Consider the following 21,765-nt stretch of genomic DNA (forward strand, 5'->3'; position numbering starts at 1 on the left):
CTTCACTCCCTGCCACTGCCCCAGGACAGCAGGACTTCGACAGCTCCCTGCACACCTGGAAGAAGAGCTGTGAGCCGAAGCCTGGGCCCTACCTGCCAGCTGTTATTCCATTCCTCTAAACAGGTCCATAAACCAGGGATAATTAAATCTCCCCTAAACTCTCTTCCATTTAAAATAAAAATCTATAGTCCCTATTTCATTAGCTGGCTCTGGGTTTTACAGCTTGATCAATTCCCCTCGCAGAGCCCCAGTCCCAGGCAGGCAGAGGCAAACACACGGCAGGCAGCTTCCACGGTGGAAATCAATGGGGATCCACAAAGTCTCCTCTCCCCGTTCTTTGTTCCTTGCTGACCAAAGGGGAGCCACACGGCGCAGCAGGTAGGGACTGCGTGCGTCACCAATCGAGGGAATGTCACCGCCACACGCAGCTTCAGAGGTCAGATTTAGCGCCTGGCCAGAGCAGAGGCAGCAGCGATGCTCCCCCCTCCAGCAAAGGGAGAGCCCAGCACGGGACCCCAAAAACGCAGCCACAACCCTAAAGGCAAGGCAGCCCAGCAGGCAGGCGGGGCGACGCCTCTGCACCCGCCCCAAGGTGAAGAGGGACAAGGCTCAGCTCTGGCGGCCAACGGCTGGAGTCAGAGCCCTCGGCAAGCACCAACCAGGAAGCAAGAGCAGCCGCCACCGCTCTGACCTCCCCGCGCACGAAGAGACTCCTCGCGAAAACCCAAGCGCCCAGACTCACCATTTCCTGCCCTTCCCAGCCCTCCGCTGCTGCTCTGCCACAGGTCACCCTCCCACCACGAGTGTGCCAGGCCAGTGGCTGGAGCAGCCGGGCCTCCAGATGGATCTCGCCACCCCTGCAAGCCTCTCCCTCAACTGCAGCGGGGACCTGCCGGCTCCTGGCAGCAGACGGAGGGACCACAGCAGCGGCGAGAGCTGCACAGACAGCGGATGGGCAAAGCACCTGCCTGTCCATGGAGCAGAGGTCATCACCCCCGGCAGCCCTTGCCCCGGGCCAGCACCCAGGTGCCACCCAGCACACCATTTCCCTCTGCTCAAGGCGCACATCCCTCGGTCCAGCCTTTGCTCAACCAGAAATCAGCAAGATGTCACAGTCCTCGTCCTGCCAGTGCCAAGACACGCTGCGGAGACAGCCCCGGCCCCAGTGAGCTCTGCCCTGGCTGCACAACACCAGCGACGGACAGACCGCACCGCCCAGGCCTGAACCCTGATCTCCACCACCCGACCTGCAGGCAGGCCAGCACCCTGGTACCTGCCAGGGGACATCAGGGCAGGTTGCTGGGACACGTACCAGATCACCCAGCTCCGAAGAAGGCTAAGGGAACAAAGCTCCACCACCCCACCGCGACTCCTTGCACAGCTGTGTGCAGGGGGGTGACACCAGAGCCTCCCAAATGCACCCAGGTGGCTCCTGCTTCACCTCCCACGACGACACCTGCCCCGGCTCCACTGGCACCGCTGCCCGAGCGGAGGGGCATCGGGGGTGTGGGGGGGGCCGCAGTTCACCTGCTGAACCAGACCCACCGCCCGAGGGGCGTGACGCCGCAGAGCGTGGCTCCCGCCGCCCGGCCAGCCTCAGAGCAAACACCCAAAGGTGACAAACAAAGGCACCCAGCAGGCACTCCGCATTAGCAGTATTTTTAGACACTGCTATGGAGCCGGCCTTATTATTTTCATTGCAACGTGCATAATTACCCACCATGCACCGCAGTGACATCAGACGCAGCCTGCTCCCCTCCGACAGCCAGCGAGGCCGAGGCCGCTCCTCCTCCCGGGGCTCCCGGCCTCAGGGACCGACCTGCCCCCCACCCAGGCTCTGCCCTGCACATCTCCCCAGGGCACGGCCCCACTGCTGCGCACAGCGGGGACTCAGGGTCCTCGGGAGCCGGAGCCAGCAGCGGAGCAGAAATGGGTGCAGAGGGACCGAGCGAGGCAGTGACACAGGGCGGCGAGGAGGCGAGCACGGGGACAAGCTCTGGAGCTGCAGACACACGCGGCCGGCTGTGCCAGAGCACAGGGCCAGTGCAGAGCTTGTGGCTGAGATGCCAGTGCAAAACCAAGCCGTGCTCACGGGAAGAGGGGCTGTCCCCACACCGAGGGACAGCACCCGCCTGGCCGCAGGCTGCCCACGGGGCTCAACTCCGGCCCAGGAACACAAGCCCCGGAGCACACCCCAGCCGCCCACAGCCCTGTCCCACACGTCCTCTGCAGGACACGGCTGCCACGGGCCCCGCACGCAGCCCGTGCTGCCGGCACACACGCCGCGGGGGCCGTGGCACGGCCTGTGCTGCGGCCCCGGGTGCCACCGCCACCACCCCGTCGTTTGGGGCTTATTTGTTCGCTCCCTCTTCCCCATTTACAACTTTCTCACGAGTTTCGCCACTTCTCCCGTCCCTGCTCACACGCCGGGGGCTCACCCCGAGCCGGGCCCTGCTAACCGAGCCCGGGTCGGGCAGCCAGGCCCCGGGGCTCCGGCAGCGGCGGAGGGAGCAGCCCGGGGTGTCCAGCGAGTCGGGGACACAGAACCGGCCTCGGCAGGAGCCGCCCAGCCGAGGCCGCGGGAGTCCCCCGAGAAGGGACTACGGCCCGGACAGCCCCGCTCTGCCGGCGAAGCCTAAGGGGCAGCCGGGCTCCGGCTCCGCCGCCCTCCCCGGTGCCCCGGGCAGCCCCTGTCGCGCCCCCCTCCCCGAGAACCGGGAGCTCCTCCCGCCGCCGTGCAGCTGCCGGTGCACCGGGCCCTGCTGCCCTTTGCTGCCACCTCCCCCAGCCCCGGTGCCCCGTGCAGCCACCACCCCCGCGCACCGGGCCCTGCGTCGGGCCCCCGCCTGCCCCGGGCCCCCGCCACTACGCATCGGGCCCAGCCCGGCCACCCCCCGCCACGCACCGGGCCCCGCTCACTCCTCCGCCCGTCGCACTGGGCTCCGCTGGCCCGTGCGGCCGCTCCCCTCGCACCGGGCCGTCCCTGCGCCCTGCACCGGCTCTGCCTGCCGCCCTCCCCGCTGCACCGGGGCCGGCCTCCCCACCCCCGCTGCGCCGGCCCTACCTACCTCCTTCCCCCGGTGCACCGGGGCCGGCCCTCCCCAAGCGCTGGGCCCTGCCCGCCGCCTTCCCCCCATGCACCGGCCCTGCCCCGCGCAGCCCGGGCTCGCCGCCGCGCCCCGTACCTACCGGAGGCGCGCCCCCGGCGCTCGCGGGCCGCTCGGTGCCTGCCCCGGCCCTGCCCGCCGCTCAGCCCGCTCGCATGGCGCGGCGGCCGGGCCCGCCGGGCTCGGTGTCCGTCCCGCTGCCGCTCCCGCTCCGGCCTCGGCCAGGCCTCAGCCCCGCCTCATGGCGCCCCCGCGCCCACCGCCCCGATGGAACCGGCCGCACCGCCCCCCCGCGCCGCGCCGATGGGCGCGCCCGCCGTACTGCGCCCAAGAGCGGCGCGGCCCGAACCGCGCGGCGGGCGCCGGCCGTAATGCTCCGAGCGCAGCGCGCGCAGCGCCGGCCCGGGGATGTGCCGGGGAAGGGGTCCCGGGCCAGCCCTTGGGGGTCCCGGGCCAGCCCTTGGGGGTCCCGGGACGGCCCAGGCGCTGTTTGCAGAGGGATGTCCAGCACTAGCCCCGGAGAGCTCAGGGAGTTCGTCCTGGGCCAGCCCTGGGGGGCTCCAGGGGTATCCCCGGGCGGCCCACGGGTGTCTGTGGGGTGTCCCGGGGCAGCCTTCGCAGGGGCTGGGCGGATCCTGGACCAGCCCTGGAGGTATCTGAGGGGGTCGTCCAAGGCTGCCCCCCTGTAGCCCCTTCTCGGGGGTTCCCTTACCCAGGTGCGGGGTGAGACGGGGACCTCGGAGTAGGCTGGGTGTCGGGGGGGACCCCAGAGCTTCCCGGGCACCCAGACCCCGGGGGTTCCCCAGAGAACAGGAGCAAAGGGGGCCAGGGCCACGGAGGGGTCCCACAGGGCCAGGGCTGGCCATGCCCCCCCGCCACCTCCCAGCCCTGTTCTGCCTGAATGGAGCTGCACAATCCGCCCTTGTCCCCAGCGGGTCCGAAGTAGGTCAGGGAGGCTGGGCTGAGCCCCTGGGTAGGGGAGCGGGTGGCAGGGGGTACAGAGGGCCCCAGGCACCCTCCCCGGTAGCTGCACCACTGGGTTGATGCCCACCCCTTGTCCTGGTGGGACCCTGGTGTCCCCAGCCCAGGGAATGCGGGGCGTTTCCCCAGCCCTTCTCAGGTCCCTTGGGGTGGTTCGGGATCCCTCCGCATCCCTGCAGGCACTGCATCCCTCCTGGGAGGTAGAGTCCCATGGGGGCAGGATGGGGTGGCTGAATCCTGGGGGATGGCACCCAATGTGGGGACCCAGGGGACTGGGGTTGGGGACTGAATGTGAGGCTGGACTGGGCGGGAGCTTGGTGACGAGCACAAGGGAGATGAGAGAGGGATTTCTCACCCCTTAATTGCAGTTAATAATTGATGAACGTGTTTAGTGCAGGAGGCAAAGGTCTCTGGCGGTGTCAGGCTGTGAGCACAGAGCAGCCCGCCCGGCAGCATCCCCAGCGACACGGCCGCAGGTAAGGGATGTCGGCCCCAACCCCAGCCCCCATGGGCACCACAGTCCATCACGGGGGGAGGCAGGGGTGTCTGTCGGCTGTGGGGCTGCCCATGGGCCGTGGCACCACGGTGGTGTCACAAGGTTGCTCCTGGGCTCCAAGTACTGCTTGGGGTAGCCCCATTGACCCCAAGTGATGGAGCCTCCAGCCATGCCCAGGAGAGGCTCCTGGGATCCCCAAGGACTCCCATGGTCTCCAGCACCCAGAGGCCAACCCCGTCCCTCCGTGCCATGTCCCCAGGGATCCTGTGCCCAGGGGTTTGGCATGGAGCCTGGTGCTTGCTCACCAGCCCGGCTCAGCGGAGGGGACTGTCCCCACCACAGCCCTTCCTGCCCCGGGGGCTGCTCCCCATGAGGGATTTAGGGTGGCTGGTGGGAGCAGGCAGCTGTCAGCCCCAGGTGCTCATTCTCCGGTGTGTGCCCACAGGCTCGCCGGCAGGATGGCATGGCGCTCGCTGGTGCTGCTCCCCTTCCTCCTGATGGCAGGTGAGGACTTGCTCAGCGGCTGGCACGGGTGGGTGGGAGGCGTTGGAGGTGCTTTCAGCCCCCGCTACTCATTCCAAATTCCCTGAGGGCAGCTGGGATCCCCAAAACAGCTGCCCACCCTGTTGGCACCTTGGAGACCCAACGGCAACCTTGCTGCCCCAGGGCAAGGCAGAGCGGGCTGGGATGGCACCCAGCATGGGTGCTGCTGGAGGTCAAGCGTGGTCTAGAAGTGGGAAGTGTGGGATGAGCACGAGGAAGGTGAGGGGTGGCGGGTTCCCCTGACTTCCCTGGAGACACAAATCGTGGCCAGGAACTGGGGCTGGAGCTGGGTAGGTGCTGCCAGGTGGGGGGCTGCAGGGTGCAGGCAGAGCCTGGCGCAGGGGTGGTGCTCAGCATGCCTCCTCCTTGTAGTTTCAGGCAACACTGCCCCCTTCTTCAACATGACCTTCGTCTACGTGCCCGAGGACCTGCAGCTGGGTGAGTGGGGCAGTCTTGGGGAGCCTCCGGCGTGCAGGAGGAGCAGCCAGGGTGTCCTCGGGCAGGGGCTGACACTGCTTGTGCCCCCAGGCCAGCACGCTTTCCAGCTGACGGCTATTGACATCGACAAGGACCCGCTCACCTACAGCATCAGCGGGACGGAGGCCTTCTACTTCTCTGTTGATGCCCAGACAGGCAACGTGACGCTGAGGAACTCCCTGGACCGTGAGGTGAGGGCAGAGACCGGGGCAGATGTCCCTGCCTGAGCTGAGGGGTCTGGGGTGACGGGGATGGAGGGCAGAGCCATGAGTCCTGTGGGAGAGCTGCTCACGGCGGTACTGTGGGTCACACCCTGGCCCTGAAGCCCAGCTCTGTGTGGGAGAGCCGTCTGGGAGGAGCGTCCCCCCCAGGGGTGATGGGTGGGAGGGTGCTGGGGCTCAGCCATCCAAGGATGGAGCTCCACCTGGCCCTGACCAAGTCCTGCCTCGTGTCCCCCCAGCTCCTGCCCAAGCTCACCATCACCGTCCACGTATTTGACGGGATCAACGAACCAGTGAGTGCCGGGGCACGGGCTGGGTGGCTGCAGTGGGTGATGGGGAGGGGAGCAGGGTCTCAGCAGGGCCATGGACAAGGCTCGGTGGGGAAGGGGGCTGGAGGTGGGCTTTGCCCAGGGGTAGGTGATGCTGGCTGGCTGCGGAGCCGGGGTGGGGCACGGGGTGCCAGAGCTGCACCCAGCTCTGCCAGGCACCATCTCCCGCACCCACCCCGCACCCTCCCTGACACCTGGTAGATCTCCAGAAAACTCACAATCATCGTGGAAGACCGTAACGACAATGCCCCAGTCTTCCAGTACCTGCCGTACGAAGCCTCCATCCCCGAGGTACCTCCCTGGGACCCGTGGGCAGCAGGGCAGGGGTGCGGGGCGGCTCCCGTGGCACGGACGTGCCGGCAGCGGGACAGCGGTGCGCCGGGAACGGGGTGACCCCACGCCTGGGTGCGCGGTGACGCTGTGCCTGGGCGTGGGGCGATGGCGCAGCCGACACGGCTGAGCTGGGAGCGCTCCGTGCCAGGGCAGTTCCCGGCGGGCACCTCTGTGCCATCCTGGGGCGCGGGCACGTGGCTGGGACTCTGCCCTCGCGATGAGTTTCTGATCAGGGAGTGCCTGAGCTGCCGCTCAGCCGGGGCCAGGGCGAGGCTGGATCAGGGTGCAAGCGGGGTGCAGGGCTGAGCCCAACCCACCCCCGGCAGCCCCAGGGGAGGGTGGCAGGGGGGACCTGGCCTCTGCCCAGCACGAGCAAGGGCAGCAGCTCATCCCTGCATGGCCCATGGCACTGGGCAGCCCCTGGAGCCCTGCAGGGCCAGAGCACCCCAAAGCAGGGCTGGCAGGGGCTGGGCTCAGCACCACCTCCCCTGCTCTCCTGGGCGATGCCACCACCACCCCCTTATGTGCCCAGACCATGAAACTCGGCAGCATCGTCTACACCGTGTTTGCCAATGACAGTGACACTGGGAACGCCTCCAAAGTCAGCTACAGCATCGAGGAGGTGAGCACAGTGCATTGCAGAGTGGGGCGTGCCATACCCGAAACCCACCCCCGAGCTGCCCCCATGGGGCAGAGGTACTGGGGGACCCGGCTGGGGACAGCCCCATGGCTCTGGGGGAGCACGGGTATGTGTCGGGTCAGGAGGGCTGGCTCTGCACCCCCTGGGCATGCAAGGTGCTGAAGTTGCAAGCTGGGATCGAGACAGGTGGCAGGGGGTCCCCAGAGCCCATGGGCCAAGCCTGGCAGAAGGATGGAGCTTGAGCTCCCATCTCTGCTGGGGCACTTCTGCTCACTGCCTTGGTGACACGGGGTGATGTCCCCTGCCCAGGTGATCCCAGACAGCGTGAAGAATCGCTGGCTCTTCTACATCCTGCCCAACGGGAGCGTGGTGCTCAACGGCTCGCTGGACTATGCCAAGAACACCTTCTATCAGCTCAAGATCCTCGCCAAGGTGGGGGCCAGACAGGCCGGGGGTGCAGGGCTGGCAGGTAAGGGTGCCATGGGACTAACGGGCGCTCTGCTCCCCAGGACGGCGGAGGGCTGCTGCACAATGTGTTGACCTTCCAGCAGAGCTCAGCCTACCTGTCCCTGACCATCCGTGACCTGCCCAACCTGGAACCACGGTTCCTCAACGAGCCCTACTCTGGCTCCGTGCCCGAGAACTGCGCCCTGGTAAGGAGCCCGCCTGCCCCAGCAGCATGTCCCTACCCCTGGCCCTCCCTGGGGGCTCTAACACCCCGGGGTCTCTGGGCTACCAGGCATGGGGGTGGCTGGAGACATCATGGGTCCTGTCCTGACGGCCATGTCCTCGCAGGGCACCACTGTGCTGACTGTCACTGCCATGGACAGAGACACGGGGGTGAATGATGAGATCTCCTACAGCATCACCAGTGAGTGATGGGGTAGGGCAGGATGGGCAGGGTCTGAGCAGTGGCAGGGTGGGATGGGCAGGGTGGGTGATCAGGCAGCAAGGGGCACCATGGGGACTGGTTGTGGGCTCCTGGGCGCTGCCAGCCTGCCCTGCTGGCAGATACAGGGCCAGGCCTGCGGTTCCCAGTGGCTGCACCTGGTTCCTGCTGTCCCCTTGCCCTAGACGCCAGCGTCCCCTTTGCTATCGGTGCCACGACGGGCACCATCACTGTGAGTGGACACCTGGACCGTGAGCAGCTGCCAAGTGAGGAAGTGCTGCTGGAGGTCATGGTGAGTAGGAGGCAGCAAGGGGAACCCCATCCTCTTCCTCTCCCTGGGCCCCTCTGACCTGCTCTCTCCTCCTGCCCAGGCGCGTGAGAAGAACTTGGACATCCACGGCAATGTGTCGCAGACCAGCACGCTGGTGACAGTTGTGGTGACTGATGTCAATGACAACAAGCCCCAGTTCTACCACTGCTCTCTTCCCAGCTGCAACTTCTCCACCAGTGCCCAGGACAACTTCAGGGGCAACATCATAGAGCACTCCTCCACCAGACTGCCCGTGTCCAACCTCAGCATCGTGGCCCATGACCCAGACAAGGTGGGAGCTTGTCCAGGGGGCTGGGCTGGGGTGCAGGGGCCTGGCCTGGCTGCACCACCCACCCTCACTCCTGTGTGTCTCTCCCTGGCAGGGCATCAACAGCAGCTATGAGCTGTACCTGCAGGGTCCGAATGCCAGTGCCTTCACTGTCTCCCCCACAAGAATCGTGGGCACGGGGGAGGTCCAGCTCCTGGTGCAAGACCCATCCTCTGTGGACTACGAGATAAGCCATGTCATGGTGGTGCAGGTTCGCCGTGGGGACAGTCCCTGCTCCCTGCATATGCCAGGGCACAGCGGGGACACAGCACTTCTCCTGCAGGGTTCAAAAGCCAAAGCAGAACATGGCTGTGCCCTGGCAGCTTGTTTGGTTCAGAGGAGCTGGGCTGGAGTGTGACAGGTCTCTGTCTCATGCTTGGGGACCCATGCGAGACACTGTCCCTTCTCCATCCTGCAGATTGTTGCTAATGACACAGGGAACCCCACGGACTGCTGCTCCATGGCCACCGTGACCATTGATCTCATTGACAGCAACGACCACATCCCTGAGTTCCCCCAGAGCACCTACAACCTGAGTGTGATGGAGAACAGCCCTGCTGGCACCGTCATCGCCCCAAACATCACGGTCAGGCGCTGGGCAGGGAGCAGGCACAGCTTATGGCCCCCAAGCAGGGCACTGGGCACGCCTGGCACTGCTAGTGCAGCTCGTGTTGAGGGCACTGCTCTCTCCATGCACATGGGAAGGAGGCAGTGCCAGCGGGCACACAGGGTGTGGGACCATGTGCCCATCAGGGCCACGTTTTTGGGGTGCTCACTGCCAGCAGCTGGTGTCCCAGACTAGTCACTGCCCTGGGGGCTGAGGTGGATTGACCGGATGCTTCTTTCTCTCTGTTTTAGGCCTATGATCCGGACAGCGGTGTCCTGGGCCAGATCACCTACCAGCTGCTCCCAGAGAGCATGTATGTATGTAGGGGCACGGCCAGCCATGACTGGGACTTCATCCCGGCGAGGAGGGTCCAGGCCTGAGCCCTGGTGACAGCTCCGTATGTGCCGTAGCCGTAAAATCTTCACGGTGAATGCCACGACCGGGGCAGTGCTGGTGCAGAACGGGAGCTTGCTGGACCGGGAGACTCGCTCCATCTACTACGCCAACCTCCAGGCCAAGGATGGGGGCAACCTGGTGGGCACCACTGTGCTGGAGATCACCGTGCTGGACGAAAATGACATGGCGCCCATCATCACCGGCTCCTACTTCATCTCGGTAGAAGAGGGGCAGAACGTCAGCACGCAGATCCAGGTATGTGCTGCTGGACGTGGAGAGGACGATGGGGGGCTGTTGGAGAGGAGCAGGGACTGTCCCCAAACTGCCAGACAGCCCCGTTCCAACCTCTGACCTTTTCAGGCCATTGACAACGACGAGCCTGGCAACCCCAACAGTCAGTTGGGCTTCAGGATCTTGCCAGGACCATTCAGCAACAATTTCACCATCAATGCAGCCACGGGTGAGATGCACAGCAGAGAGCCGCTGGACCGTGAGGCCTTGGAAGATGAGCGGGGGCAGATGGTGGTGACGGTGGAGGTGTACGACCATGGCGTGCCACAGCTTAGCACCACAGTGAACGTCACCATCACTGTGGGGGTGAGCCCTGGGCACAAGCAGGGACACGCTGGGGCAGGCGGAGGCTTAGAGCTGGGATGTAAAGGCAGGGAGGGGGGACGTGGGATCCCTGGCCATGGCAGGGGCACTGTGTCCCCAGATTCTCTGTGGGGGCAGAGGGAATAATTGATGCCAAGAGGCAGGAGAGGGCTTGTGTGCCTCCACGCTCCTGGCCCCAGCCAGCTGTGGGGGACCCTGTTTCCTGGAGCGGCTGCAACCATGGACTTTATCTCCTGCAGGACGTGAACGACAATGCACCCATGTTCCTCAACCAGTCCTATGACTTCTCAGTTTTTGAAGACTCTCCAGGTAGAAGCTGCATGACCAGGCTCATGGGACCAGCGGTGTCCTGGAGTCAGTGCCCACTGGCCACTGAGTGTCTGTCTCCACCTGCAGGGTCCCTCGTGGGTGAGGTGGAGGCCACAGATGCTGACCGAACGGAGATCAATTCCCGCATTTCCTTCCTACTTCAGAGGGGCACTGGCTCCAGCAACTTCTTGATCCGCTCATCCTACCTGGGGCCAGGGCACTATGGTGGGCAGCTGTCTGTGGACCCCGACATGTCCCTGGACTATGACACTCTACAGCAGAAGTTCTTCTCCTTGGTGGTGCTGGCGGAGAACACAGCCGCGGACAATGTGGGGGACACTGCCAACGTCTCGGTGGTGGTCCACATCCTAGATGTCAATGACGAGCCCCCCACCATCCTGCCGGCCTCGCTGAAGGACGTGGATGTGAGCGAGAACGGCACGCAGCAGGGTGTGGTCCACACGCTGTCCGCCTCCGACCCAGACACCAACCACTCACTGGTCTTCGAGGAGCTGGCGGTCGCCTGCTTCAAGGGGGCGAGCAGTGCTGGGGAGGTGTGCTGGGACTGGTTCTTGCTGGCGCCCAACGGCTCGGTGCTGGTGAACAGCTCGGAGATTGACTACGAGCTGTGTGACAGGGTGGTGTTCACGCTGCGGGCTGAGGACCTGTACACCGAGAAGGGCAACCGCTACAGCCAGAATGGTATGGCACCCACGCCCCACTCCTTCCACCACCGCTGGGCATGGTGGGTGGTGGACCTGCCTCTCCCACCTCCCAGGAGGAGCTGTGGGGAGCAGGGCAGGAGCTGGGCAGTTTGGCGATGGAGGGAGAGTGTCCCCAGCTCGTTTGGTCCCTGCCACAGGGACCTGAGCCCACTGGGAGGATGGAGCTCCCACGGGCAGCAGAGGAGGGTGCTGCAGGGCTGCTCTGTTGGTGACTGGAGCTCTGCTTTTGGGACATTTGCAGAAACCCTGAGGATCTTCATCACCGATGTGAACGACAACGCGCCAGTCTTCCTGCCTATCTTGGAGACCTTTGGTGAGCAGCTGGGGCTCTTGTGTCCTGTGGGCTCCTCTCTGCACCTGCACATGCTCTGCCACGCTCCCCACCGGTGGGGACCTTCCCCCAGCCAGGGCAGGGCTGTGAGAGGTGCAGGGGCCAGGCTGGGGTTACTCGATGCTTTCCATGAAGGCCGTGGGGCCGAGGGCAGTGGGGGGATGCTCAGAGCTCTGCTGAGCCCCGGGGCTGTGCAGGATGTGGGGTCTGCAGCAACCCTGGCTGCACACCAGCATGACCGTGCTGTCCGTCTGTCTGTCCCCGGCAGTGGTTGTCCCTGAAATCTCTCCTGTGGACCTGCAAGTGGCTACCGTGAAGGTGAGGAGCTGGGATGAGGAGCTCCCAGTCTGTGGAGCCGGGCTCGCTCATCCCTGCCATGGGCAGGCGGTGGCCATTCCCGTCCGTGCTCCTGCCACGCTTTGTCCCTGCAGGCCACAGACGCTGACTCGGGGCTGAGGGGAACCATCACCTTCTCCATTGTCAGTGTGGTGCTCCTGGAGGACGATGGGGTCAGCCGGCCCTTCGAGAACCTCTTCAAGGTGGTGACGACACCCGAGCAGGACATCTACGTCGGGAGCATCCAGTGAGGCCATGGGTCTGGGCTGGGGCGGGGGGAACACAGCTTGGCTCCTGCCTGCTGCAAGGTGCAGGCAGGGCTGGTGCAGGCTGGCGAAGGGACAAAGCCATCCTGGGGTCCTGCCCTGGTGCCAGGGTGGAGCTTGGGGGATGGCGGTGCCCTCCCGGGGATGTCCCACGAGATCACTGATGTCCCCGTCCTTGCAGGGTGGCCAGCAACCTCGATGGCTCGCTGAAGGGGCAGTACCAGGTGACGGTGGAGGCTCAGGATGGCGAGGCACCAGTGCACACAGCACAGACAGTGCTGAACGTGAGTGTCACCCCTGTCCCCTCATCTGGGGATGCCCTGCGCCCTGCCCAGCCCCGCTCACCCCGGCTCTCCCCACACAGATCTTCGCGGTGGATCAGAGCTACCGCGTTCGCCTCCAGTTCCTGACGGCAGTGGATGAAGTCCAGAGTAACTCCGAAAATATCAAAGTGTAAGGGGTGCCGGGCTGGGGCGGGGAGATCCATGGCCGTGCAGCGGGGACACGAGCTTGCAGGCCAGGACCCACCGACCGTGTCTACCAGCTTCACGGACCGTGAAGGGGACGGGGCAGGCAGGTCCCCACTGGAGCCAGGGGCTGCAGGGGGTCCAGCCACTTCCCATGCCCACAAGTGGAGCAGTGGGATGCCCGGCCCAGCCTCCCTCCATCCCTCCTGTTCCTAGGGCCCTGACCACCGCAACCAAGGCAGGGGTCTACGTGGTGGCCATCCGGAGCATGGAGGACACCCGTGCCTCCCAGTGAGTGGGGTCGTGCAGGTGGTGGGGAAGGGGACGTGGTGGTGGCATCAGAGGAGGGTCATCCTGGGGCAGGGCACCGTGCCCTGCACCCCGCTCACCCCATCTCTTTGATCCCGCAGGGTGGAAGCCAAGTCGGTGATGGAGGCGTACTTCGTCTACAGCAATGGCACCGCCCTGGACGTCAACCAGCTGAGCGTGTGCGTGCCGGGGGCTGTGCACGGGCACCACCACACGCCCAGACCAGCCCAGCTGCTCACCCTCCGCTTTCCTTGGCAGGCTCATACAGTCTGACCCGCTGGTCCTGGCTGAGCTGGTGAAGCTGGGGCTGGCCGTCATCGTGAGTGGGGCTGGGCAAGGGCACAGGGAGAGGGCACCAGCCCTGTGTGGGGCTGGAGGGGGGGTCCGCTGGCCGGGGCTGTGCCCTCACCCCTGCTCCACACCAGGGCCCTGGGGAGGTGGCGAAGCCCACCAGGGAGACGGAGCTGATCGGCATCATCGCAGGGCTGGCGGCGTTCCTGCTCATCGTCATCCTCATCATGACCCTGGTCTTGGTTCTCACCACCAGGAGGTACCACACCACCCGCACTCCCCTGGCTCCCCCCCACCACACCCATCCTCACTGGCACCCCCAGACCCATCCCTACCCTCCACCCCGCTCCTGCCCACCCCATCCCACAGCCCAGCTCCCCCCTGCCCCTCTCACCCGCCCCATCCCTGGGCTTTGCAGCTACAAGAGGAAGCTGAGTGCGATGAAGGCTCTGAAGGTGGCCACGACGTTCAGCCCTGCCATGGCGCAGCAAGGAGCCGGCATCCCCGGGACCAACCAGTACAATGCAGAGGGGTGAGTGGGGGGCTCCCTGCAGCAGGAGGGGAGAGCCCAGGCGTGTCCCCACACCCAGGGGCTGCAGGGGTCACTGTCAGAGCCCTCCTGCCTGGGGGACAGGGCTGCCCTGGGCTGACCCCGCAGCCCCATGGGGCAGTGTCTCACCTGCCACCCATCCCTGGCCAGGGCCAACCCCATGCTGAACCTCTCGCTCGATCCCTCCAACGACCTGGGATTTCACGAGGACTCCAGCTCTGTGGCCAGGTGAGCTCTGCAGACAGGTCCCGAAGGCCAGGGGGCCGTCACCCTGTGTCCCCACACTGCCAGTGCCCAGGCCCTCTTCTACCCCCCACCCTCCACTCTCCACAGCATGAATTCCCTGGATGAAAACACAGTAGATGCACCCGGGGATGACAATGTCAAGGCCAAGGTGAGCGTGCAAAGAGCTGCTGGTGCCCAGCAGGGAGTCCTGCCACTGTACTCCGCGTCCCCTCCTCTCTGCTGTGGTCCCTGGGCTCCTGGACCCCTCATGTCCCTTCCTCTCCATCCCCCTGACAGCCCCCAGCTCCTGGGAAGGACAGGAGCGTCCCTGTCCCCATCCCCTCCGACCACGCTCTCCTCTTGCATCAGGGCAAGGTGCAGCTGACAGACCACACCGATGAAGAGGTGCTGGTGGCCGCCCTGAACCTGAAGGAGCCCACCAAAACAGCATACATCAACACCACCTTCACCACCACAGACTTGTGAGCGGGCACACGGGGAGCATCAGGGCCGGAGCGGGACTCGGGCAGCTGCTTTGGTGATATTGTGGTCAGAGGATGGCAATAAACCTGTCCCATGTGGGTCATGGTGTCCTGTGGCCATCTGCCCGGGGGCTCAGCCAACTTGGGGGTCATCTCTCCCCACACAAGGTGCTGGTTTTGGGCCAGGCTGGTGCTGGAGGGGAAGGTGAGTGCCACTGCGGGGCTCAGCTTGGCTTCTTGTCCCCAGGACCCTTCCCTGGGCTGCCCCACTGTCCCCTGTCCCCGCTCAGCCCTGGGGGAGGGAGGTGCAGGCAGCCCCACGCAGAGGTTTGTGCAAGGTTTTATTACCCAACATCCACATTGACAGGTTGGTCCTCCCGCCCCCTTCCTCCCCTCCACCCCCAAAAAAAAGAAACAAAGAGGAAAAAAATAGAACAAAGTAGGTGACGAAGGTGTGCCGCAGCTTGGCAGCGCAGGGCTGGAGGTGGGGGACAACCCGGGGCAGGGTGGCAGGAGGATGCCCCAGGGCTCCTGGTCATCCCTGTATGGCTGTGGCACCGCTCCCGCAGCCCAAGGCACAGGGAAGAGCTGGCTCGCGGCGAGCGCCGCGGCACAGAGCGGGCACTGGGCGCTTCAGTGAGCCCTTCACAGGGCCAGAGAGCCCCACAGGGCCAGGACGAGCCCAGGATGTACAAGGCAGGTTTGGGGTTGGGCAAGACTTGCCCCTTAAACAAGGGAAGCAGCTGCACTGGTGCCCCCAGCACCTCGAGCCCTCCTGCACCTCTGCCCAGAGCGGATGGTGCAGCTCCCCAAGCACCCCCCATTTGCAGCCTCCTGCCCCTCGGGCGCTGGGCACTGGCCTGGGCCCCCCCCGCTGCGGCACTGCGGGGCCAGTCCTGCGCACGGGGCCAGGCTGGAGGGGCCAGGTCCTGCATCCCGGCAGGATGCCGCGGTGCTGCTGGCCACGGGGATGCTCACCCGGCCACGGGGACGCTCACCCTGCTGCGCGCCGACCCTTCGCTCCCGACACTCTCCAGCCCCGCGGGGTGCAGGCAAAGTAGGAAAAGTGTTTGAAAAGAGGGTCACGGCCCCACAGGCCACCAGGGAGGAGGTGGCTCCAGGCAGGATGTGCACGGCTGAAAGTGTCTCTTAAAAAGCTCCAAAAAAGCAAACACGGTTCAATAAAAGCCCCCGCCCGCCCCCCGCCCTGTAAAACCCCAGCTGTAAAAAGTGGCAGCGCTTCGCAGGCGGTGCGTCCCCGGCTGCCGGGGGGAGAGCAGCCAGCAGGGCTGGAGGGACCCGCACAGGGACACGTGTCCACATCCCTGGCACACGGGGTGGCTGGACAGGCCCGGCGGCAGTGCAGGCGCCATCCCCACCGCCAGCCATGGGGAGGACGTGCCCCAGGCTCTGATGGCAGCCCCCCGGCAGGTCCCCGGGCAGGGGGGGCTCAGGGCTATGGGGACAGACCTCCCAAGCACCTCCAGCCATGGTGATGGGGACAAGTGGCTCTCCATCACAGGCACGGCTGGCCCCAGGCTCTCCCATCTGAGATCTGTCTCAGTGCCCCGCGTGGCCGTGTCCTCCCAGCTCCGGGGCACCCACGGCGCGGCAGTGGGGCAGAGAGGACAGGGCTGTGGCCAGCAGGGCTGGTCGTCCCCACCCTGGGCAGCCACGGGGACCCGCATGTGCGTGGCCATGGGCTGGTCAGAACATGGCTGAGCCCTGGGCAGGTGAAGTGGCGGCACCATGATGCACCAGCATCTCTCCAGCACCGGGAATGATGCTGCTGCCCAGGGCACAAGCCAGGCCAGAGCTCGGGGGAGCCAGCAGCGACCTGCCTGTGCCCACCTTGAGCCATCACCAGACCTGTGCCACGGGCAGGAGATGCCCTGGGAGCAGCTGCCTCCGGCTGGAAGGAGTCATGTGCTTCCTCATGCTAAAAAAAGCCACCAAGCACAGAGATGTGGCACCAGCCTCATGTCCCGGGACACCTCCGTGGGGCCAGGCTGGCAGGGGGACCCCAGGCTGGCGGGGGGACCCCCGGCGAAGGAGACACCTTGCCCCAGTGTGCAGTGCTCCATCACCGCCCAGCCTGGCCCCAGGAGCCCTGCACGCTGGCAGCGGGTGTCTTGGGACGCCGGGGTAGACACCCCTCCCCATGGCACCCCTGCCCCGCCGGCGCGGGCAGCAGCTCACTCCGTGGCGGGGCCGGTGCGGGAGCAGCACCGGGGCCGCCGGACGTTTTGCAGCAGAGCCCGAAAGACGCTGGGCTGCCTCTTGGCCTCGCCTTTGCGGGGGGCTCCCTTGATGGAGCCGGAGCGGGTGCTCTGTGGGGTCATCACCACCTGCCGCCCGTGCTCCTCGATCTGCTTCTCCAGGTGCTTCTGGATGGCCATGCCCAGCACCTCCACCTCCATGGAGGCCCCGTACACCTCCCACGTCATCCCCTTCTCATCCCAGCTCACCTCCCGGATGGGCTCCGGAGCCTCCTCCGCCACCGTCCCCTTCACGTGCACCTCGGGGTACGAGGTCTGCGGGGATTTGGCCACCGGTGTCATGGGCCCGGTGGCCACCGAGCGGGTCTCCACGGGCATGGACACCTGCATCTCTGCGTCCTTCTTGGAGGGCTCCAGGCGTGGGGTGGCAGCAGAGCCCGGCTCTCTCTTGGGGAAGGTGAAGGCAGCATCCCCACCCGGGGGGCTCATGGGGCTCAAGGCCACCGACACCAGGGACGCTCGGCTGTCCACTTGCGTCCCCGTGTCCTGCGTCCCGGTGTCCTGCGGTGGGGTCACCTCGAAGGAGTAGGACTCGCAGAGCAGCTTGGCTGTCCGGGGCTGCTGGCTGCCCCCGGTGTCCGCACCCCAGGCTGGGCTCCCCTCGGCTCTGCCCTGGCCCAGGGTGGCGGGGCTCGGCCCTGGCTCGCTTCGGCCCCCGCTCCCCGCAGTGCTGGTGCCAGGGGGGTCTGCCGTGCCCCCTTGGGGGTGCTTGGGAGCCCCACCGCCCCCCGGCTGGAGTGCAGTGCCCGGGGACGTCCCCGTGCCACCCTGGGGCTGCTCCTGGCTTGGCAGCTCCACCGCTGCGGCACCCACCGTGGGCGCTGCAAACGCCACGTGTTTGGCAGGAGCCGGCGCGCTCCCCGTGTCCTTGCTGGGCGCTTTGAGGCAGGGCTCGGGCAGGGGGGGCACGGGGGCTGCATCCTCCTTCTGGGTGCCAGGGCCCCCCATCCCCGTGGGACCGCAGGCAGGGCCAGCGCCGCTTGGTCCCCCGCAGCTCCCCGTCACTGCCGCCGCGCTCGGCTCCACGCCGGCGTCCGGGAGAAGCGTGCCAGGAGCCGGCCCTGTTGGCGAGGGCGCCGCCTTCTCCACCGCCGGGCTGGCCACGGTGCCCTGGGCCTCCGGCTCAGCCGCGCAGCAGGTCCTCATGGCACGGCCCTCCGCGGCACAGCCGGAGCCGGGCAGGCACTCACCCGCTGGCGGGCAGCCGGGGGAGCTGGTGCCGGGCTCGCAGGCATCCTCAGCCCCGGCCTGGCGGCTCAGGAGCCGCAGCCCCTCGGGGTCCTTAGCGCTGCCCATGCCCGGGGAAGGCTGCTCCCATGCTAGTCCCACTGCGGGTCTGCAAGAGAGAGGATGGGGCAGTGAGGGGGGAGCAGCGCACAGACCCCCAGCCCCCCTCGGCTGCCAACTCTTTTTCTCTGCCCGTGACAACAGGTTGGGTGGCCGCCCGGAGCACCCACCGGCCCCGGCACAGCCTGCGTGGTAGCACCCGGTGCCCGGCCCTGCGGGACAGGAGGAACGGTGTCGGCCGCCTACCGTAAAAGCCAGCCTTCCCCCGGCGCAGCCGGACTGGGAGCGGGATCCAGGCGCTGCTGCGGCTGCCGGAGCGGGGGGACGAGGCGCAGGCACCCCTGCGGAGAGAGCGGCAGCTGGAGCGCGGCCCTGGGCACCCGGCTGAGAGACGGGGGGGTTTCAGCACACCCACCTGCCTGTGGGGAGCTGGGCACAGCGTGGGGTGAGGGCGAGCCAGGCCCAGGGGCCAAGGGGAGCTGCAGGGCACGGCAGGGGCGCGGGGCAGCCCGAGCCCTTCCCTCCCCTCACCGGGACCAGCGTCCCTGGAGCTGGGAGTGCCGCGTGTCCCCCGGCCACAGGAACCCCCGCTCAGCGCCCACGGCCCGTGTCGAGGGTGCGCCGAGCTCCGGCCGTGCCGCGCAGAGCTGGCTGCGGGCAGGCACCCGGCACGGCTGGGGGACACAGGCTGGTGTCACCCAGCCGGCCCCGTGGGGCAGCCCCGCAGCAGGAGCACGGCAGAAAGCCCCGAGCTCTCCGGGAGCCCCCCAGCTCTGCCAGTGCCAGCGGGTCCCCCCGGAGCTGGGAGCACAGGCGTCCCGCAGCCCTGGGGCACTCCGTGCCTCCGGCCACGGCCACTCGTGGGTCCCGGAGAGGGCAGAGCCGAGCAGGCACGGCGGGAGCCGAGCGAGTCCCCTCCAAGGGAAGGGCAGGAGCCGGGACCAGGCTGGCACCGACCTCCCCACAGCCCCCTCGCCGCGCCAGGGCCTCGGAGGCAACGACCCCCCGCCCCGTTTCTGTCTGCCCACGCAGCACCCCGTTCCCGGGGGGCCGCCCCGCACCCCCACCTGCCCTGACAGCACCCTACACCCGAGGGGCTGTGGGCGCCCTGTCCGGGCCGGGGCTGGGCGTGCTGCCCCGGTACCGCCGCCCCACGGAGGAGCTGCGAGCCCCGGCACACGCGTGTGCACACGCGCAGGCACGAGCACACGCACAGACACGCGTGTGCACACGCGCAGACACGCACACGCCGGCACGCGGCTACGGGCACACCCGCACGCACGGACACGCGTGTGCACGCCCCGGCCCCGGTTCCCCGGCCGAGCCCCGGACAAAGCCGCCCCCGTGGCAGCTCCGGCCGGGGACAGGCCGCCCCCGCCGCCCGTCCCGGGGCCCGCGGCGTGACACCCCCCCGCCACCTCCGCCCTGGGGGTGCCGGTACCGGCCCCGCCACGTGCGCCCCGGGGCCGCCGTTACCTGCGGCGGCGGCTCCTCCCGCCCGCTCCCGTCCCGTCCCGCTCCGCTCGGCTCCGGCGCGGCGGCGGCAGCGGTGGCGAGCATGCGTGGGGCGGCGGCGGCGGCGGGGGCGGTACCGGTACCCCCGGGCCCCGGTGGGGAGGTGAGGGAGGGCCGGTTGCTGCGGGGAGCGTGGGGGGGTCACGGCACCATACCCCCCCGGTGTCATCGCTGTCACCCCACCGGCCCCGCCCGGGAAGCGCCCCATCACCCCACAGCCCCCCCGGTACCCCCCCGCCGGCATCACCGCCCCGTATCCCCCAGGGACGATCGCCCCGGGCACAGCGGGGCACATGGACCCACCCCGTGGGTCCCCCGACCCTTAGCGTGGGTCCCGTGGGTGGGGGTGACAGCGACACAGAGCCCACTCCCCCCTCCTACCTGGTGATGGAGACGGCCGCTTCCCTCCCGAGCATCACCAGGGGGTCGGGGGCGGGGGGGCTGCACCCCAACCAGCCCGAGGGACGGGGACAACGTGCCACCGCGGTGGGGATGGAGGCGGGCTCCCGTGCACCCCTCACCCAAGGGTGGGGGAGGACGGGGAGGGGAGAACGTCCCCGTCTCCCTCCCGGCAGCTCTTGCCTCCACTCCCGGGCTCAGGCTTTGTCTAACTCCTTCCCACGCACTCCCGCTGCCGCTGCGGGGGGAAGGCGGCCTGCTCGCCTCGCCTGCAGCCCCCCCAAAACCCCTCCAGCATCCCCCCCAAAAATCCCCCCAGCTGCCCCTCCATCACCCTACAGTGCCAGGATCCTCGAGGATCCTGCCCCGAGGATGTAGATCTATAGGGTCGGGGCGGGGGGGATGCTAACGATAACCCCAAGACGGGTTAGCAACCCCAAACGTTAGCATCCCCCCCTGCCCCGACCCTATAGATCTATAGGGTGAGGGTAGCTCAATGGGAGCTGTCACACCTGGTTGCTTGGAGACAAGGAAGGTTGGAAATGCTCCTTCCAGTAAACAGCTAGGCTGGAACAAAACCCCGAAGGCTAAAAATAGGGAGGCAGGATATGGAAATAAAATAAAAAGCGTTGGTTTACCCTCCCTGGGGTAGAGTGGGGCACCCGCATGTCACCGCCGGGCACCCCAATGGGTGGATGAGGTGGATGGTGCAGGGGGGTGCAACACTGCACCCATCAGTGTGTGTCCCTCTTAAGGTGTTCGTTCCCATCCATGGTCCTGTGTGCTGGTCCCAGTCCCGCAGCACTGACTGGGCCCAGTTGCCCACTTGCAGTGGGAGTGGGGTGTGGTGTGGGGCATAGGTATGGGGGTACATCCCACGCTGCCATGTGTGGGACCAGACCCAAGCCTGGGCACAGACCCTGGGAGTGACAAGTGACACCATGGGCAGGATCAAGTCCCAGCCGAGGAGGGGACCGAAATGTCCCCCATCCCCTGGCCGGGGCTTTGCCGCAGGGCAGGGGGCTGCGGGGCCGCATCCTGCTGCCATTTGCTTCCACCCGCCACTCTCAGCTCCGCCCGCAGCCGCTCTTCCGGTCCCCACCGGCACCTCGGCACCCAGCGCGTCCCCATCCCCACTGGGGCTGGCCAGGGGGGTCGCGGGGAGCATCCTCCCCTCCCCACAGGCAGCCTTCATCCCAGGCCGGCTGCCTCCTCCTCCTCCTCTCCCTACCCGGGTACCTCGGGTCTGGCAGGAGAACAATAGGGAGGAGGATGAGTAAGATGGTCCCCATTGCCTTGGCAACGCACTCCCGCGCTGCCGGCGCGCAAGGAGTCAGGCAGCTGCCTTAAAAGCGCGTTCTCCCTCGGCGGAGGGGCCGCCGGCGCAGGTAGCGTGGCAGCCCCCTCCCCGGGCGCCGCAGCCCACCTCCCACGCCCGCACGGGCAGCGCCACGTGAAAGCACCGGGCTCGCTCCCCCGCAGCCCCCCACACGCCACCTGCGCCCGCACACACCGGTGCAGGCCGGCACACGCGCCCGGCACACGGCTCGGCCCTGGCTTGGCTCTGCCTGGTTGTGCTGGGGAGCGGGGGGACGCGGCTGAAAGGGTCTGACCAGGGCACATGTCCCCTCCGGGGCTGCCCAGCAGGAAGGCGATGGGTTTGCCGTGGCCACTGACCGCTGCGCCACCTTCACGCCTGGCTGCCCGCGTTATCTGCGGGCG

At 67.3% G+C, this 21,765-nt stretch overlaps 2 protein-coding genes across 2 annotated transcripts; one reads left to right on the forward strand and one right to left on the reverse strand.

Annotated features, from left to right (window-relative positions):
• Nucleotides 1–5,042: 5,042 nt before the first annotated feature.
• CDHR2 (cadherin related family member 2) lies at nt 5,043–14,567 on the forward strand. Its single transcript, XM_068409400.1, has 31 exons — nt 5,043–5,088; nt 5,500–5,565; nt 5,656–5,795; nt 6,065–6,118; nt 6,356–6,445; nt 7,020–7,109; nt 7,437–7,559; nt 7,637–7,780; nt 7,923–7,998; nt 8,202–8,308; nt 8,388–8,618; nt 8,710–8,865; nt 9,073–9,240; nt 9,513–9,574; nt 9,672–9,912; nt 10,018–10,254; nt 10,512–10,581; nt 10,669–11,283; nt 11,548–11,619; nt 11,906–11,955; nt 12,069–12,220; nt 12,421–12,523; nt 12,604–12,692; nt 12,923–12,997; nt 13,117–13,194; nt 13,274–13,334; nt 13,441–13,565; nt 13,725–13,838; nt 14,007–14,084; nt 14,190–14,256; nt 14,451–14,567. Exons 1-31 carry the CDS (start codon nt 5,043–5,045, stop codon nt 14,565–14,567), a joined length of 3,897 nt encoding a protein of 1,298 aa, XP_068265501.1.
• Nucleotides 14,568–16,758: 2,191 nt separating this feature from the next.
• Nucleotides 16,759–19,888, reverse strand: GPRIN1 (G protein regulated inducer of neurite outgrowth 1). The gene is made up of 4 exons (XM_068409268.1): nt 19,875–19,888; nt 19,606–19,765; nt 18,376–18,470; nt 16,759–18,178 (listed from the first exon to the last, which is right to left on the reverse strand). Exons 1-4 carry the CDS (start codon nt 19,886–19,888, stop codon nt 16,759–16,761), a joined length of 1,689 nt encoding a protein of 562 aa, XP_068265369.1.
• Between the last annotated feature and the right edge of the window lie 1,877 nt (nt 19,889–21,765).

The sequence above is a fragment of the Nyctibius grandis genome, chromosome 10, assembly GCF_013368605.1.
Source record: "Nyctibius grandis isolate bNycGra1 chromosome 10, bNycGra1.pri, whole genome shotgun sequence".
NCBI classification, from domain to species: domain Eukaryota; kingdom Metazoa; phylum Chordata; class Aves; order Nyctibiiformes; family Nyctibiidae; genus Nyctibius; species Nyctibius grandis.

Excerpts from the sequence above, each read along its gene's own strand:
- CDHR2 (XM_068409400.1), top strand. The coding sequence starts at position 5,043 with ATGGCATGGCGCTCGCTGGTGCTGCTCCCCTTCCTCCTGATGGCAG. Across the intron at positions 7,110-7,436 it reads TCAGCTACAGCATCGAGGAG|GTGATCCCAGACAGCGTGAA; the intron begins GTGAGCACAGTG and ends TCCCCTGCCCAG. Across the intron at positions 8,866-9,072 it reads GCCATGTCATGGTGGTGCAG|ATTGTTGCTAATGACACAGG; the intron begins GTTCGCCGTGGG and ends TCCATCCTGCAG.
- GPRIN1 (XM_068409268.1), bottom strand. Across the intron at positions 18,471-19,605 it reads GGGAGGAGCCGCCGCCGCAG|GGGTGCCTGCGCCTCGTCCC; the intron begins GTAACGGCGGCC and ends CTCTCTCCGCAG. Across the intron at positions 18,179-18,375 it reads GGGGAAGGCTGGCTTTTACG|ACCCGCAGTGGGACTAGCAT; the intron begins GTAGGCGGCCGA and ends TCTCTCTTGCAG.